Here is a 16,023-nt window from a genome sequence, read left to right on the forward strand (position 1 = left end):
TTTTTGAAGTTTGTCTGGCATCTGTCTCACCTTCCTAACCTTTGAAGGGAGAAACTGTCACTGCACTTCCTTTGTACCACAGTTCTTGAGCCTCTAGCATCTGAATAAGAACAACACTGTTGTACTCTTACTTGCTCATCCTTAGGCAAAAATGAGGTCCAAAACATGCGATTCCACAGCAGGCTGCTGCATGGTACTAGTAGAGGAGTCACTAGCTAGTAACGTGGCTGCCTACTTATTAAGTTAGAACTAGGTTTCTTGGTTCAAATTCAAACAGAAGCCTATAAGGATAACATTTATTTCAGATCAAACAAAACATGGTTTCGATTTCCAGACAATCCTAATCAAAATTAATTAAGTTTGCATTGACAACAAAGAGGGTGAGGAGGAGCAGTTGGGGTGTGATTCTATTTTATTTTTTTCCTGGATCACTGTTTAGTGGAGATGCCCTTTTGCAGTCTTTTTGTCATCCTAGTGATGATACTCTGCTTGGTGCTATACAGACGGAATGACAATGTCTCTGAGATTGGAAGCTGGGAAAGCAGGAAGCTAGCAAAGAGTTAATTGTGTATGCAGAGCAGCACAAAAATTTGTTTTGCCCCACACTTTGTTTTCTGGTGCCAACAAAAAATTACACAACCAGACCTAAGAATGTGTTCAGGGTACACTCACTCAAAATATATTTTGAATCTGCACGTAGCTTTATTTCAAAGTCATGCTGGAGGAAGAGGGAAAAGAAGTGGCACTTCACTGATTTAAGTCATTTTGTTGAAATGCACAAGCTGACATTTTGTGCTAAAATTGTTGAGGTCTTCCCAATAAATTCCTGCTGAAAGGAGAAGAAATGCTAAAAAGACAGGTATCTATATTGTCTAGACATCCAAAATAACTCATTGTTGTGTACTGGACCATACTGCAGTAGAGACCCAACAGACATTTTGATTTCTGCAAACCTGGATTTAAAAGTAGGTAAAGGTAATGAATTATCATTAATTTTTTACCCTATGGGAAACATTTCTAATCCCAGTAATTTACTTTAGTATCATGGTATCCCTGACTTAACTGCAAGCTACACAATTTAGAGGACAGAGCATCAGTCCAAAAAGATAAAGACTCTTCATAAATTATTTAAAAATACATTGCATTTCTGCAATACTGCCATTCTTTCACTCTCAAACTTGCTTTACAAAGGTTTAATTCAATACAGTAATACCTTCTGGACCTGGAAAGTGTTATGCATACAGGCAAAATGAACCAGAAAGAAGCTCACAACTTTGCACAGAGTAATTCAGCAGCTTAATGCTGGAACCAAGGATGGGAAGCGGGACATTTCATTTGCAGTTCTGTGTTTTATCAGGGGACAGTGCTTCTTCTTTCACTACCTCTTTCATACTTTGACATTAATATCTTCCCAGTGTAGCTAAAGTAGTGTCTTGCTCAAGAAATGATGCTTACCACAGATTAAATGCAGAAAGTCTAAGTTCCTTGTTAGCAAATAAATGACCCATGTGGCAACAAGAAGCTGTCTTTAGAGCAAAGGACCATCGTCCAAAGGCTAGCAGGGTCTCTTGAAATAATGTGTTCCTTTCTTCATTTTTAGGGATCTGTAATAGGAGCTTGTCACTGATCTGATGCTGTGATTGTTTTGTTTCTCATTGATTGATAATGTTCGTTCTTGTGTTGCAGTGTGCTATAAACTCGGAGACCTTATTTAAATATTGCTCCTAAAATGGAGAGAAGGACAGGTTTTTTACACACGGAGAATTTGCATCATAGTTTATATTTCTGCTCTTGAAATTTATTCCTTATGGCCCCTTGGGCTACCCAGTAAAGGACAGAGCTGTGGTGCAGGGCTCCATTTGAAGCACTTAGCTGGGTTGTAATCCAGATCTGTTCAAGCTGGAAAGAACTCGTACAGAGAAGCTGTTCTCAGAGGGACTTTCTACCTCTTGTAGTGTGTCTGCCAAGCAGAGTGACATAGAAGACCCTTTGTGTATTTTAGGATTTAGTTTAAGCTCTGTTTTTAATAGCTGAAATTACTTTCAATTTAAAAGGACTAAAAACTTTCCTGCTTTTCTGTTACATTAAAGAATACTGCAGAGGCAATATCTGAAGAATACAAGTAATGTAGCAATTAAAGACAGTCTCAAAACTGATTACTCCAAACTTGAACAAGTCATGGATGAGATGAAAGAAAAGAAAAAGCAACAGCTTCTGGATCTTGACAGACTTACCAATATTATCTCCCGCATTGAAGAGGAAATTGTGCAGCTACGCAAAAAATACGAAAGGGCTATTCAGCAGAAAAATGAGAGGTATACGTGTAAATTTGATGTAATAAAATGTGTATTTTTGAAATTCATCAGTCAACAATATTTTTCAACTTATGAGCAAGTCTAATTAGGAATACTACAGGGCTGCCTTACTCCAGTGCTTCATAAACAGCCCACCTCACTGCAGTGCCAGTGCTGCTGTGCATTATACAGGTGTTTGCTGTTCCTCCATGGATGAAGACAATTGTTCTTCAGAACTGTTACAGAATCTAATCTACTGAATGCCTGGAGAGCTTGTAGCCTTCTGCTCTTTTTGATCTTTGTGTACGTCTCTTGTATAAAAATACGGTTGTAGAATTCTCTGAGCCTGTTAATCCACTTTAAAAGGAATGCTGACAGAAGCCAGAAGAGCTTTAAAAATCATATGAAACACCAGGGTAACCTTTGCAATTGTGTGTTCTCTAGTTTTCACATTGTAATTATTTTGTTCTCTATTTAAAGTACATGTGGTACATTTTCCTAGATTATTACTATCATCTTCCAAGCTTGCCAGTTATGTTCTCAAATGGAATACATTGAATACGAGTCAAAAATTTTTAAGTCTTACCTTTTCATTTTGGGCTTATTGCAGTGGTCTTCTGCTCAAAAGTCGAGAAGAAGAGGTATGCATTTTATATGAAAAAATAAACATGCAAGAGATGTTGTGTAGAAATGGAGATATTGAGATGCAAGCTATGGATGAAAAGATCAGTTTTCTGAAGATGAAGGTAGCTGAGAAGAAGAGACAGACTGAATTTTTGTTTAAAGCACTACCAACGAAGAAAGCCCTGGATGCAGATTTGGTGGTACTTCAGATACAGGTTGGTGGGAAAGAAACCTTTACCTTTCTGTTTGTTTGATTGATTGTTTGCTTGAATTATTCTGTATTTTAAAACAAAGCACTGCTGCATGCTTTTAACATCAAATTTGTGAGTTTCTAGCTTATGACTCTGACACTTTGCCTTGCACATACCAAACACTGCCTGGCTGTGGAATCTCAGCTGGTCCTCCCTATAGCTGTAAATGTCAGCATGACTAAACTGGAGAAGAGTAGTCATGGGGAAAAAATGGGAATGGAGATAAAATTTGTTAAAACTGTATTGATGGGGGTAGATGGAAGGATGGGGATATACTTAGGTCTTCAAATTCCTGAAATAATAACTCAATTCACACTTGACTGTGAGCCTACTCTGGAAACTCTGCTGCCCACAATGAAGCCACGTACATTTTCTTCTACACAAAAACAGTGTAAGTTTTAGTTCTAGTTACAACATGACATTAAACAATTAACAAACTGCAGTGTTCATCATTGTTCTGGACATTCTTTCCTTGCTTTCTGAAATGGCTCATTTACTTTTGACCTTATCTCCAGATGGTAATTTTTTCCATATATACTCAGCTAGTGCCTGCACAAAATAATAAAGTATGGTGTACCATTGCCATCTGTAATTGCTTGATGGGAGCTGTGACTCGCTGTTAAATAGTGCTTGCACTATTCTGTTACGTTTGGTCTTTTAAAGAAATTACATGCTCTGCTAAAAGAATAAAATTTTCTATAATACCTTACACAAATCATACCCCAAAGAACTGTACAGTGCAATTACAGATTTCAATGATGAATAGAGAAGGTATGAAAACAACGTGATAGACTGAAGAAAATAAGAGATGTTTAAAGGTAGGACTTAGAATGAGGCTGAGAGTCACAGAGTCAAATGCAGCAACGACAGGCAGATAGTTTCTGTGAACTGAGAGTCAGCAGTGAAACTTTGATTTTTGTGTTCTGCATTCCTTAAACTTTCTCCTTTATGATGATTGTTCGTGTGAAGTCACAGTTAAAGAGAAGCAGCTGATAGAGACTCTTTACGTCTTTTTGCAATAACAGTGTAAAATTAAAAAGTAGGAAAATAGTGTTGGGAGGCACAGAGTAGTCTCAGTAAATGTTCCCAAATCAAAGATTTGTCACTGAACAATATTCACAACAATGATTAATCAAACATTCGGGTCTCAGCTTTTTAAATGTAACTAAATACTGTGGTTACTGATGCCATATTACATGGTTCAAATTGGCCATGAACACAGCCATCTCCTTGCACTCAGCCATTCTAGCGTTAGTGCTGTTCCTCCTGCTGGCAGTAGCCATTATGTCTAGTGAGAAACAGTTTCAAACCATTTGGCTTTATCTCCATGATTCAAATAAAAGCCATAAGCCCAAAGCTGAATTCTGGTGTTGGCTGCAAAATTCAGCTCACTAATTTCTGTCCAGGTTACAGCTTTGGCCCCACGTTGAAATCCAATTCAGTTCTGTTACAATGTGCCAAGCATTTTACTATAATGCTCATTTGCACAAAACTCTGACTTGGTGTGCTCAATACAGACCTAAATCACTCGTCTTGTCTGTGAATCCAACCTCAGACGCCAAGCTGAAACCTGAAGAGTTGTCACCAGCTGCTCCAACTTTAAGCTCATGTTAGGAGCCCACAGGACAAATTATCCATATAAATGGGTATGGTCTGGTTATTAATGGAAAGAGTTAGGTGTCCTTGCCTACAGAGGAGATCCCGATAACCTTATGTGGCAAGCAAAATGTTCCTCTTGGGAGGTCTTTATCCTGGAGACACCTACCTCTCCCCTTTGATTGCATAGGAAACTTTGAATGATGTAGGAAGGGTACTTCAGAAGGCATCTACATTTGAAATACATGTACATGTACAGTTCAGACTATCTGAATTAAGCAGGACAAATTCTGTACCTGCTCTTCTTAAATTTTCTTTTCCCCCTTTCCTACCCTTCCTGTCTTCTTAAGTCTTGAGTACTTTCTAAACTTTGTCATCTTTTCTGTATTGTTTTTTTCCTTTCCTGCATTTCCCAATCTTCACATTTCCCCAGAACTTCTTTCTTTTTACTCAGTCCAGTGGTAAATTAAGCTTTCTGGTGTTGTTTGCTGAATGATCTTCCACCAACAGATATAATTTCATATATGGTAATACTTCAAATATAAAGGGACCTGAAATGAAAACCAGCTTCAGCATCACAAATTAGAAAATATTTCAATATTTGCTGTTTGTTTGCATCTGATAGAAATGGAGAGTGGAAAAGCACAGATGGGGGCTGTGTGAGTCTAGAACAAAAATTTCATCTGGGTCGCCTCTATTCCACATGAGCTGCTTAATCATCAAGCTCACGGATGTGCCACTCTTACACTTTCCACCAAAGGCTGCTCATTTCCACAAAAGAATGTGATGCTGGTGAATAGATTTTATCTAATAAAATACCAGAGCTGTTCTAAGCCAGTGCTACTAATGTGAGCAGCTATTTTTGTTAATATCAATGTAAAGCATTAGAAATATTTCAAAGTACTTCATCTGACACAAAGAGTACCTGGTGAGATTCCGAGGTGGTTTTCCATGGGCTTAAAACTGTGAAGCCATTTAGTTTTGACTGCACATGAAGGGACTGTTCCTGCTGGCTGAAATGACCCATGAAAACCAGCCTGCCTTCATGCATCAGTGAGAAATACTTGGCACCAATCATTAATTAGTCCAACAAACAGAGCCACTGAGCTGGCAGGGTGCTCTAGGTGGCACCTTCATGCCTCAGAGCTGAGCTAATGTAGTGACAATCTCAGAGAGGCATTTGGCATAAAAACGTATCCAGGCTTTAATACTGCCCCATGAAAATCTACAGACCACATTATCAGTCGCAGGAAACCAGGGCTAGTGGGGAGGTGAGAGGTTTATTGAGAAAATCCTGCTTCTGCTGCTGCTCCTGTGTGGGGTTTTCTGCTCTTCCTGAGAGAGCTGAGTTGGTCTTTCAAGCCCCTGCTGATGGAAAATGCAGTTCCCCGGGCAAGCTATCCCAGTACATCCTTAACAGAGGAAAGATTTTCTTAACCTTTAGCCTGATGCTTTCTTGCTGCAATGTAAGCCTATTGATTTTTTTTTTTCTTCCATCCACCAGGGGCATGACAAATGGATCATTCTTTTCCTCCCTGCAGCAGCATTTCATGTTTATGGAATAAAGTTAATCACGCTCCTCTCCCATCCTTTTGTTAGGTTACACAACCTTACTCCTTTCCATCAGCCCTTACAGCCAATGTGGCTTAGATTCTTCTTTTCTGTCTTCTTTTTCTATTTTTTTTTTTCCTTGACACACGGTGTCTAATAGCAGTGGCTGAGAGTGGAAGGATTCATTCAGACATCTGGCTGGTTTTAATTCTGCTTATGTATCCAGGTATGGCAGTAGCCTTTCTTGCAGCAGCACATCTTGATTCACATTCACCCTGCAAGTGTACCTAACTACCAGGCCATTGTTTTAAGGTGTCTAATTAGTTGGCCTGGATTCTGTATTCATACAGATAATTTTTCCTGCTTACATGCAGCACCTTGCATGTGTCATTTGATATAACTTCATTTGTTCAAACCTTTTTTCAGATCATTTGGGGTTTGAATCGTCTCCTCCAAAATATTTGCAGTCTCTCTCAGTTTACCCTTCTACTACTGATGTAGTACTTACCTTATATCTTCATCAAGACCATTTCCATAGCTTGTTTATGAGAATATCATATAAAACAATGTTGAAGCTCTGTAAAAACCAAGCTGCGTGATACCTAACATTTCTCATCCACATACCCATTACATTTTCACAGTAGGTAATTGGACTGGTTTGGCATGACTGTGCTGGCCAATGTCCACACCCTTTTTATTTTTTAGTTATTTACAAAGGAAGCTGAATGGCTTGTTCCAGATGTATTCATCAGAAAGCGAAGTTATCAATGTTATCTATAATTCTGTACCTCCATTTCCCCCCATTTTTAAAAACAGGTGATTTTTGCCCTATTCTAGTGCTCTAGGCACCTCGCCTGCCTCCTCTGAGCTTTCCAGAAGAAGCACCAGCCCCTCCACTTTCTCAGAGCAGCCCTTTATCTGGTACGTGCTTCCTCTTGCCTCTTTATTCTTCAGCAATTCCTCCTGTTTTGACTGTTTCTAATCAAGCACAGCAAGCCTCTCTTGTACAGCCTTTTCCTATGCCCTGTATCAAATGCTCTCCAGGAAAGAAGGGTGGCCTTTTGGGGGGCTTTAAGACTTAGAATCTCTTAGAGCTTAGCTGAAGTACTGTCCAAGGAAAATGACACAGCTTAAGAGAAAATAAAGGTACCTCCTATCACATTACTTAAGCAGACACATAATATCATGGTTGACACCAAATGTGCTTTGGTTGTGTTTGGGTTAGTCTTCATTTAATCAACCCCAATTCCTTCTGCATTTGAAAGTAAGTCCAGTATTTAACAGGAAACCCCTCACAGATTTTTGTTTTCCTGGTTTCCTGGACAGTGTTTGTTCTGCATTAGTTCCTCTTCCCTAGAGTAACCTTTCAGTCCTGGAAAATGTGACCCGCTGAGCTGTCCCTGCTCTTGTTATGGGTACAATGCCTCCAACAAGGTGCTTGCAGCTGAGTTAGTGTTTGAACGATTTGTCCCTAGATACAAAATACCTGGCAGCATCACTGCATCCTGTTGTTTGTGCTCATCCTGTTCTCCCATTCTTCCGCTTGTAATTCTCTGTGTGCTGTTGGGCTTGGGTTTTAGCTGCTTATTAAAGCATAAGCAAGAATAAATCTTGCAGTACCCCTGAAACCAGTTGCATACTGACTGGCATACATTTTAAGCCAAATCATGATTTGATGAGGAAATTGTAGTTATTTAAGGTTTTTACTGTTGGCTGTTAGACAAAAAGAAGGATCTGCACAATTTCACTTTGCCAGGGGTGTTTAGAGCAAGCACCCTGCTGCTGCTCCTCACCACACACGGCTACCCGTCAGCTTTCCCTCTGCAGTTAAACACAAATTGTTCAGTTCAGTAAAACAGCCCTATCCCTGTAGCAACAGCTAAACATTTACTCTGTATTCCTGGTGACCCTCCATAGATTTCAGAGCCAGTGACCACTATTTCCATAACCGTGTCATCCCCTGTAGCTGCAGGATAGCATTTATAGCAAGTCGCGGGGCTCATGTCCTGGTGTGTGACAACGTGCTGACAGACAGCCAGCTGTGCATCAACACGCACAAAAACCATCGTCAGTCCTGAAAGTCCGGACACTTTCAGGGAGGAACATGGATTTCCATCTGTGTATTCTGGGAAGTGGCTTTCCCTGGGAGCTTCTCACGTCAGAAGGGTCAGGGAACACCTGCGCTTTGGGTCGCAGCTCCCAGCACTCGGTGTCACTGCCGAGTCACGTCAGGATACGAGGCACATCCAGGCACTCGAGCAGAGAAAATCTGGAAGCCTCCAGGCACGAGACCTTCCGTGCTTGGCAGCAGGGCACCAGGATGCCCAGGCTGCCAGCCCAGCAGGTGCTGCCACATGTCCTGGTGGCACCCATGGGGCTGGGCTGAGCGCAGGGCAGCAGGTGGCAGGGACTGGGGTGGGAGAAGGAGGCAGGCACCGGTGAGAGTCAGAATCCCAGAATGGTTTGGTTTGGAAGGGACCTTAAAAACCACCCAGTCCCAACCCCCTGCCATGGGCAGGGACACCTCCCTCCAGCCCAGGTTGCCCAAAGCCCCATCCAGCCTGGCCTTGAGGGCCCACAGAGAGCGGCTTTCAGCACAGCCCTGGCACAGCCCAAAGGACATAGGTTGGGACAAACCAACTTTCATCCAGGCCACCCAGCAGAAGCTGAAGAAGGCATCAGCTCCCCCCATGGCTGCCCTTTTCTAACTTTCCAAAGATGTTCGGAAGGTAAATTCCTGTTCATTAGCAACAGGTAAGAATGCTGTATCTCCACCATCCACCTCTGGTTTCATAGGGAAACGTTTTCAGTGTCTGAGCAGCATCATTCTGCACCCCAAATGCTCCCCCAAGGCCAGAGCCTTGCTTCCAAGACCGGGCACAGCCAGCAAGCATGGCTGAGAGCCGTGTGCCCCATCTGCTTCGTTTGCAAACCACACAGCAAACTGCAGGAAATCAGACACACCAGGACCTGCCACCTCCCCTCACAGAGTAATAACGGGGCTTTTTGCCTCCAGTCTGCACAAATAACTGCTGTGGGTTTTTGTTTGCTAGTATTCCCAGTGCAAGGACAGGATTAAACAGATGGAGGCAATCCTTGCTGACCCTACAAATGAGAGCAGAAAGCGAGACTTGGGAGGGACGGACCCATCGCCACCCGAACTGCGAAAGAAGATCGAACAGGTAGCACCTCTTCTTACTGCCCAATTGCACTTTGATTGACCTTATTTAGAAAAAGCAAATGTTTTTCATTTCTAAAATAGGCATTCTGTAAGAGGAATTACTATATCTATGACTGGTTAGCAGGAACTGCAGCCCTATGCCTGCTTCCCAAGAAAAATGGATGTGGGGGATGTTGACTTCCCCCAGCAGAGGCCGGCAGGCTCTGTGCAGAGCACCTGGCTTACATCACCCTCCCTCAGCTGGTTAATTCACATCATCGGCACTTCACAGCCCCTCCAAATGCACTCAAGGGTTGACATGGAAAATGGGGCAGAGGACAGTAAATGCAAAATGACAAACCGATGAGTGAAGCTGTCCAACCTCTGCAAGTGGCGCTGAGCTGCCCCACCACAGCCCCCGCGCTGTGACACGGAGGCAGTCCCACCGTCCTCTTACAATCCACACAAATTAGGATAAAACACAACACCCTTATCAGGGGTTGGCTTTACTGCTTTGGTTCCACTACAACAAGGAGACAAAAAATAGCCCATTCCCTAAATGGCACCCAGGCCAGGCAAAGGGCCACACACCTGGTTTTGATACTTCAAAAAATCTTTGAAAAAAAATTACTTGCTCTTGGGAAAATCATGGCAAGGCAGTAATATTGTCAGTGTAATCCCCAGTCCACCTAAAGGGCCCAGACAGACATGGAAAATCTGGAAGACTGAGAACAACCTTAAGTTTTTGCCTGGTAGGGGATTGGGTGAAAATTTGGGGAAAATTGCTGGTGAAGAACATGGCTGTTGGCCAGTATTAGTTCAGGAGCTGTCAACTCTTTCCAACCAACCCCAAGAACAGCTCCTGCTGCACCTTCCCCTGCCATTTACCCGTGTTGTGTGTACTCCTTCTCGCTGCAGATAGAGGTAGAGCTGGTGCAGAAAGAGGAGAGGCTGCTGGAGATGGATTTCCTCTACGACCACGTTTCCCGGTTAACAGCCAGGATCCGCGCCACAGCAGGGAACGGGCGGCAGGACACGCTGCTCTTAGCCACAAGGGTAAGAAGGGGATTGCACGCTCTGCTTGCTGGCCTACGTGAAACAAAATAGCTGGGCAAGAGGGCAGATGACCCGCTTGCAAATTACAAAACTAGCGGCTGGGATTATTGATAGGCAAATCATACGTTAGCCGTAAAAAATTAGACATTTGGTAATAACAGTAATGTGGGCCTAGCAACAGCACTGGGAATGTTTCTTTTAGAAAGACGGTTGCATCATAAATAGATGTTGCACCAAAACATGTTAGTTCTTTCTCAGGTTGAATGCTTGCAAACTTGGAAGAATCCTCCTCTCGAATGTTTACTGAACTGTTTTTCCATAACAAACACAAACAGTGAACCAAAAAAAAAAAAAGGAAAAGCCAGATAAGTCCCATATTGCCTCCAATGCAAAGAAGATAAATGTGACAGTTTGTTATTTAAGTAAGGAGAACCATGTAGTAAAGAAATGTAATTTTCAGTGCAGTTACTTTTACGTAATTACAGATATTGCCTTTTAGCTGCCAGTAGCATTATTTGTGGAGGAGCAAAAATCCTCTCACCCCCACCTCCTTAACGAAAAATAGAGCAGAGCTCAATGAAAAAGTGACATAATTAATGTAAAACAAGGCCAGGGTTGACTTTTTTCTTAGTTGGTAGGTTTGGCACTAGGAGATGCTTAAATCAAAACACCTTTAGAGCAAATCTTTCATTGTCTACAGAAAGGGAAATAACATGGCTGATGTTTGTCTTTGGGAAATTATGGCCACTGGCTAATAAGTTACTGTAAAAATGGCAGTGTGACAAAAGTTCAGTTTTAATCTTAAATTCAGTTTTAAATCTTAAAAAGATTTAAGAATATTCTGAGTTTTTGTTTGTTTTGTTTGTTTTTTAATTTAAACTCTCCTCCAGTCCAAATCAAGGATTCCCATCTTGTTCCTTTTCTGTCACTCTGCTAAGGATAACTTACCCCACAGCACAGCTTTGCCCACATTATCACTGAATTATCCTGTAGGGATCAGACTTGTTACACCTCAATAAGAAGTTAATTGTGCACAAGCTCAATCAGAATCTAGGTTTTCTCTCTGCCCTTGAGGTAAATGGAAGTTTTGGCATTCGGCTGAAAATGGCAGATTACAATTACAAACACGCTTTCTCGTAACTTGCACTGGAGTAACTGGGACTTTTTATGCTGCAGGTTTCTATGGTTCAGAGTGTACACAGGAAACACACACACACAGTTTCACTAAGTTATTTTTAAGTATAGAACTGGGGTTTTTTGGAAACAGAGTCAAGTTGGACTTGTTTTCGTGTACCTTGTACTTACTGAAGTGTCATATCCAGCATCTGAAGGGTAGACCTAAAATAAAATTGTCACTTATTCCAGATAAGTGAATTACAGAAGAAGATTAAAGACAGAACCCAGAAGATGATGGCTCTTGTTGCAGAGTTATCCATGAAGCAAGCACTTGCCATTAAACTCCAGCAGGAAATGAGAGACAAAGAACAATTTTTGATGACTGTTTCAGCAAGGATAGACCAAGGCCTTCCTCCTCCCAAGGAGACAGAAATTGAATGGTTGAAGATTTTACGCAATGAGAAGGTGTATAAAGAAGCAGCCGAAGCCAGAGCTAGAGTAAGTTTTTGCTCTGTTACAGGCAGGTCTTCAGTTTCTCCTCTTTCACTGCTCGTCTTTCTGGCGGAGCTGTTAGCTCCCTACATAGCTGTGTGCTGACAGCCACAGAGCTCCAGGGGCTGGTGGGGATGATGGCACAGACGGGCAACTACAGAAGCAGCACCCTGTGGATTTGTGCAACTACACCTACAGCCTGGCACACCACTTAGAACCAAACTCATCAAACTTTAATGAGAGAATACATTACACTCAAAGTAAGATCTATTTTCAATCATTGAAGTGATTTATGTGACAATGTTTTGGGACATCAGTGAAGTACTGCTTTCAGTTTGATGTAAAGCCACAAAAGGTAGGGCTTGAGGTTCAGAACTAAGTTTGGCATCCTCCACATATCAAGATGCAGTGAACACGAGAAGTAGCAAGAAATCAGATTGGGCAGCAGATCAAATAGTGCTTCCAGTTCTACCCTGCTGGCTGCAGCTGGGACCCCTTTAGTTGAGACTGCCACCAATGGCAGATTTCCAGAGAAGAAAAAGTCACAGACAACTGAGATGTGTATAACTGAGGGAACTCCTGCAGGTAGCAGGTGAGCTTTTTGCTGTATGGATCCTTCATTCAATCACTCCACGGAAATCTGAAAGAAGCACATAGCTGGGGGAGGAATACACAGTGCATACATTTAAAGAACCCAAAGTCACGCAGAATTGCTGCGGTAAAACTGGTTTAGAATAAGAACCCTTTGTCATTAACTTCTCCTCCTGCTATGACTCAGTTTCCTTTCGGTACTGTAGACCAGAGCTTGTTGCAGTAACAGTTACAGGAACAGCTGCTGTCAGCATAAATACAGCCTAGGTTCTGAAGCATCAGAACTACTATCTTGTTCCTGAGATACTTCTACATATTCTACATATTTCTACATCTGCATTTTTGCATATTTTGCATATTTGCAATTTCTGCATCTTTCTACATTTTTTTTTTATATGTTCATTTAACTCATCTTCTTAATAATAAAGGCACAACATGTTCAGACTATACAATATTTATTAAAAGGACAAGCTCCCATCTACACGGTCAATGAATCATGCTTCTTTTCAACAAACAACTAATACTCACCTGTTTGCTAAGGATTAGACTAACAGTATTTCCCCTGTTGGGCATTCTGTATTTGAGCTCAGAAGAGTACTGATGGCATTTTTAAAGCACGTAAGCACCATGTGAACAGAATGTGTTTTTTTTTTCCAGCAGGCTGCAGAAGAGGAACAAGCAGCAGTGCCTGGCTGTGTCCACACAACAGCAGAACAGCGCCCAACTGCCTACATCCCAAACGATGAATACAGCCTCCCATTGCCACGGCCCTATGGTGCCCTGGCTCCTTTCAAGCCAAGTGAACCTGGTTCAAATATGAGACACTTCAAAAAACCAATTGTAAAGCCAATTGAAATCTGAAAAGACAGCATCCGGAGCAGGAGAGGCCATTACCAATGGTTGAATCTCACAAATCAACAGCATTTACACTACATTGAAGGAATGTCCCTTAGTGTTTAGCCAAATTCCATACTGCAAAGTAGTACTTAGTGCCAGAAGCATGCTAGCCATGTCAGGGATACAAGTTCCTTCCTTATGGCTAGGAGGAGCCTGGTATGCCAAATGCAGTGCAGTATTTTAAAATGTTAAGAAAAAGAACCAATTATCACAATACTTTATTTTCCAGGTGAAATTTTATTGCATCTGAGTATTTCTTATAGTACATTTCATTAAAAAAGCCTAGAAAGTCTTCCCTGGTTATTAATATCACACGAACAAAGCCCCCACATCTTATACAAACACACCATCAGAGCTTTCTGCAGTCTGGGATTGCCAGAAAAAAATAATTGTTTTGATAAAAATATTCCTTCCCTCCATGCAGTTACTGAGAAAGCTGTAACATTTCTCCAGTAATGGCAACAAGGGAATGACCATAAACTTGCTGAGACACAAGTGTGTACTGAACCCTTCTGAGAACTGGATCTTTTCATTCAACTGGTAAGGAATAGTGAAGTGGAAACTGCCCAGAGTATCTATCAGAGGATGTAGTGAAAACCTCCAAAATCTATTGAATTGTCAATGCATTTCACTAGTTCAACAGTCTGAAACTGTGATCCAGTTACTTTTCAATCCAACGCAGACTGCAGAAATCCCACATGCGGGAATTGAAGATTTTCCCTGCATACCAAACCACTATTACTACTTGAAATTAATGTCACAGTTCAAAAGTAAAACAAAACAACAACAAAAAAAGACAACCCAAACCTGGGTCAGTTATGTATAAAAAAAATTTGAAGAAGAGGAGAAAACCTCCATCAGGTCTTTTTGAAGCTGAGGTTTGAACTGTAACACCAAAAGTTAGAAGGAAAGAATTACACAGAACTCTGTCCAAGCTGCTGTGAAGGCAAGTTTCCAACGAGTTTTTTTCTTGCCCTGTATTTCATTCAATATATTATACGTATCTTAAAAAAACAACAAACCCCATCACACGCATTTTAAGATTACGTTTTGTCCTAATTATAAAAAAACAAGTATTTTAGAATCCAATTCGAGAGGCAGAAGCCCAACCTCACCACCACAAGGAACAAATACACCATTATGGATGCCTTATATACAAAAACTCATTTCTCATTTGTTATCCTTACCTATTTTACAAAACCACACCAGGAAACGCTCTTATTAATCTGAATGAGAAAGAGTGGTCAACTTCTTACTATACAACTGGATTACCTTTTTCAGCATTGTCTTTCTTATTACTGCCAACTATTTTAACTCCAATTTCTACATCATGTTCTGATACCCACTAGGTCCCCTTATTTGAAGGCTTCAGACTGAAAACCACAGATGTACTGGAAAACCTGAGTTTGTGTCAGGTGCATTTCTCTAGGATTTCTCTAGAAGTCAGTAATTTCAGACTTAATACATTGGACCAAATGCTACTTTGAGTAGGTTCTGTCAGTAATGCTGGCTACCCAAACCTGCAGATTATTTGGCAAACATGACATTTAAATTAAAAAAAAAAAAAAAAAAGAACAAACAATGGGTTGCACACTTCCGTGTGAAAAACTTCTATAAGTCCCACAGTTAACGTGCGGTTGAAAGCTACTTCAGGAATATTTGAGGCCCAAAAGCATCATAGTGTGTTTCAGTGCTGCTTCTTCCACAAACCTTACATTAACATGATCTTGTTTTTCATACGGATGCACACCTAGAAGAACACAATAAGCAAGTTAGCATTTGTAGAACTGTGTTCCTGTACACTAAGTCCCACAGTCTATTAAACATCTTGGCCTACAATAACCAAATGCAAGGGTTAGGTGGAACTATGGTTTTGTTTACACAAAACACCAGCAGTTTTCAGTGCAGTTGCCTGGATGCTCACCCATGGCAGAAACTTTCCTGTTAGTGGGATACAAGTACACAATACCCCATATAGAGGAAAGCTGGACCTTCACTGGAGGCTGCTACAGATTTCCATATAAATTCTACACTGAAGATCCAAAACAAGATTTAGGCACACTGGCAATGTTTGTAGTCCAATGTAGTACATAAAATAGATCAGGGCACATTCTCATATGCATCTACATGGTTTAGCTCCTTTTTCCTTCCTAAATGGGATGACGTCCATACACACGCAATTCTATTTTAGCACTTGGGTCCTTATCTTGACTTTAATTTGTTTTCTGGTAAAGGCACGGCCAATCACACTACACAGCATAATGCTTCCTTTCTGCAACTTGCTTTTTCAGTGGAATTCAAAGTCTCTGGATGCTTAGGTTTCCTTGTATGAAGCAAGTGCCCTAACCAATCTGAATCTTATGTCACCAAAAGGTACTGCTCTGAGATGCCTGTT

At 41.2% G+C, this 16,023-nt stretch overlaps 2 protein-coding genes across 3 annotated transcripts in view; one reads left to right on the forward strand and one right to left on the reverse strand.

Moving 5' to 3' along the window:
- Positions 1–13,920, forward strand: part of CCDC146 (coiled-coil domain containing 146) — a 72,232-nt gene extending 58,312 nt beyond the window's left edge. The window contains exons 15-20 of the mRNA XM_084507510.1: positions 2,091–2,315; positions 2,905–3,133; positions 9,370–9,498; positions 10,395–10,532; positions 11,898–12,146; positions 13,389–13,920. Of these exons, the coding sequence (XP_084363636.1) occupies positions 2,091–2,315; positions 2,905–3,133; positions 9,370–9,498; positions 10,395–10,532; positions 11,898–12,146; positions 13,389–13,592 (1,174 nt within the window). The 3' untranslated portion in view covers positions 13,593–13,920. The remainder of the gene's footprint in view (positions 1–2,090; positions 2,316–2,904; positions 3,134–9,369; positions 9,499–10,394; positions 10,533–11,897; positions 12,147–13,388) is intronic.
- GSAP (gamma-secretase activating protein) overlaps positions 13,846–16,023 on the reverse strand; it is a 47,718-nt gene continuing 45,540 nt past the window's right edge. For both annotated transcript variants that reach the window (XM_084515332.1, XM_084515331.1), the window contains exon 31: positions 13,846–15,378. In XM_084515332.1, coding sequence (XP_084371458.1) covers positions 15,278–15,378 — 101 coding nt within the window. In that variant the 3' untranslated portion in view covers positions 13,846–15,277. The remainder of the gene's footprint in view (positions 15,379–16,023) is intronic.

The sequence above is a fragment of the Aythya ferina genome (assembly GCF_964211825.1).
Source record: "Aythya ferina genome assembly, chromosome: 1".
In the NCBI taxonomy this organism is placed as follows: Eukaryota; Metazoa; Chordata; class Aves; order Anseriformes; family Anatidae; genus Aythya; species Aythya ferina.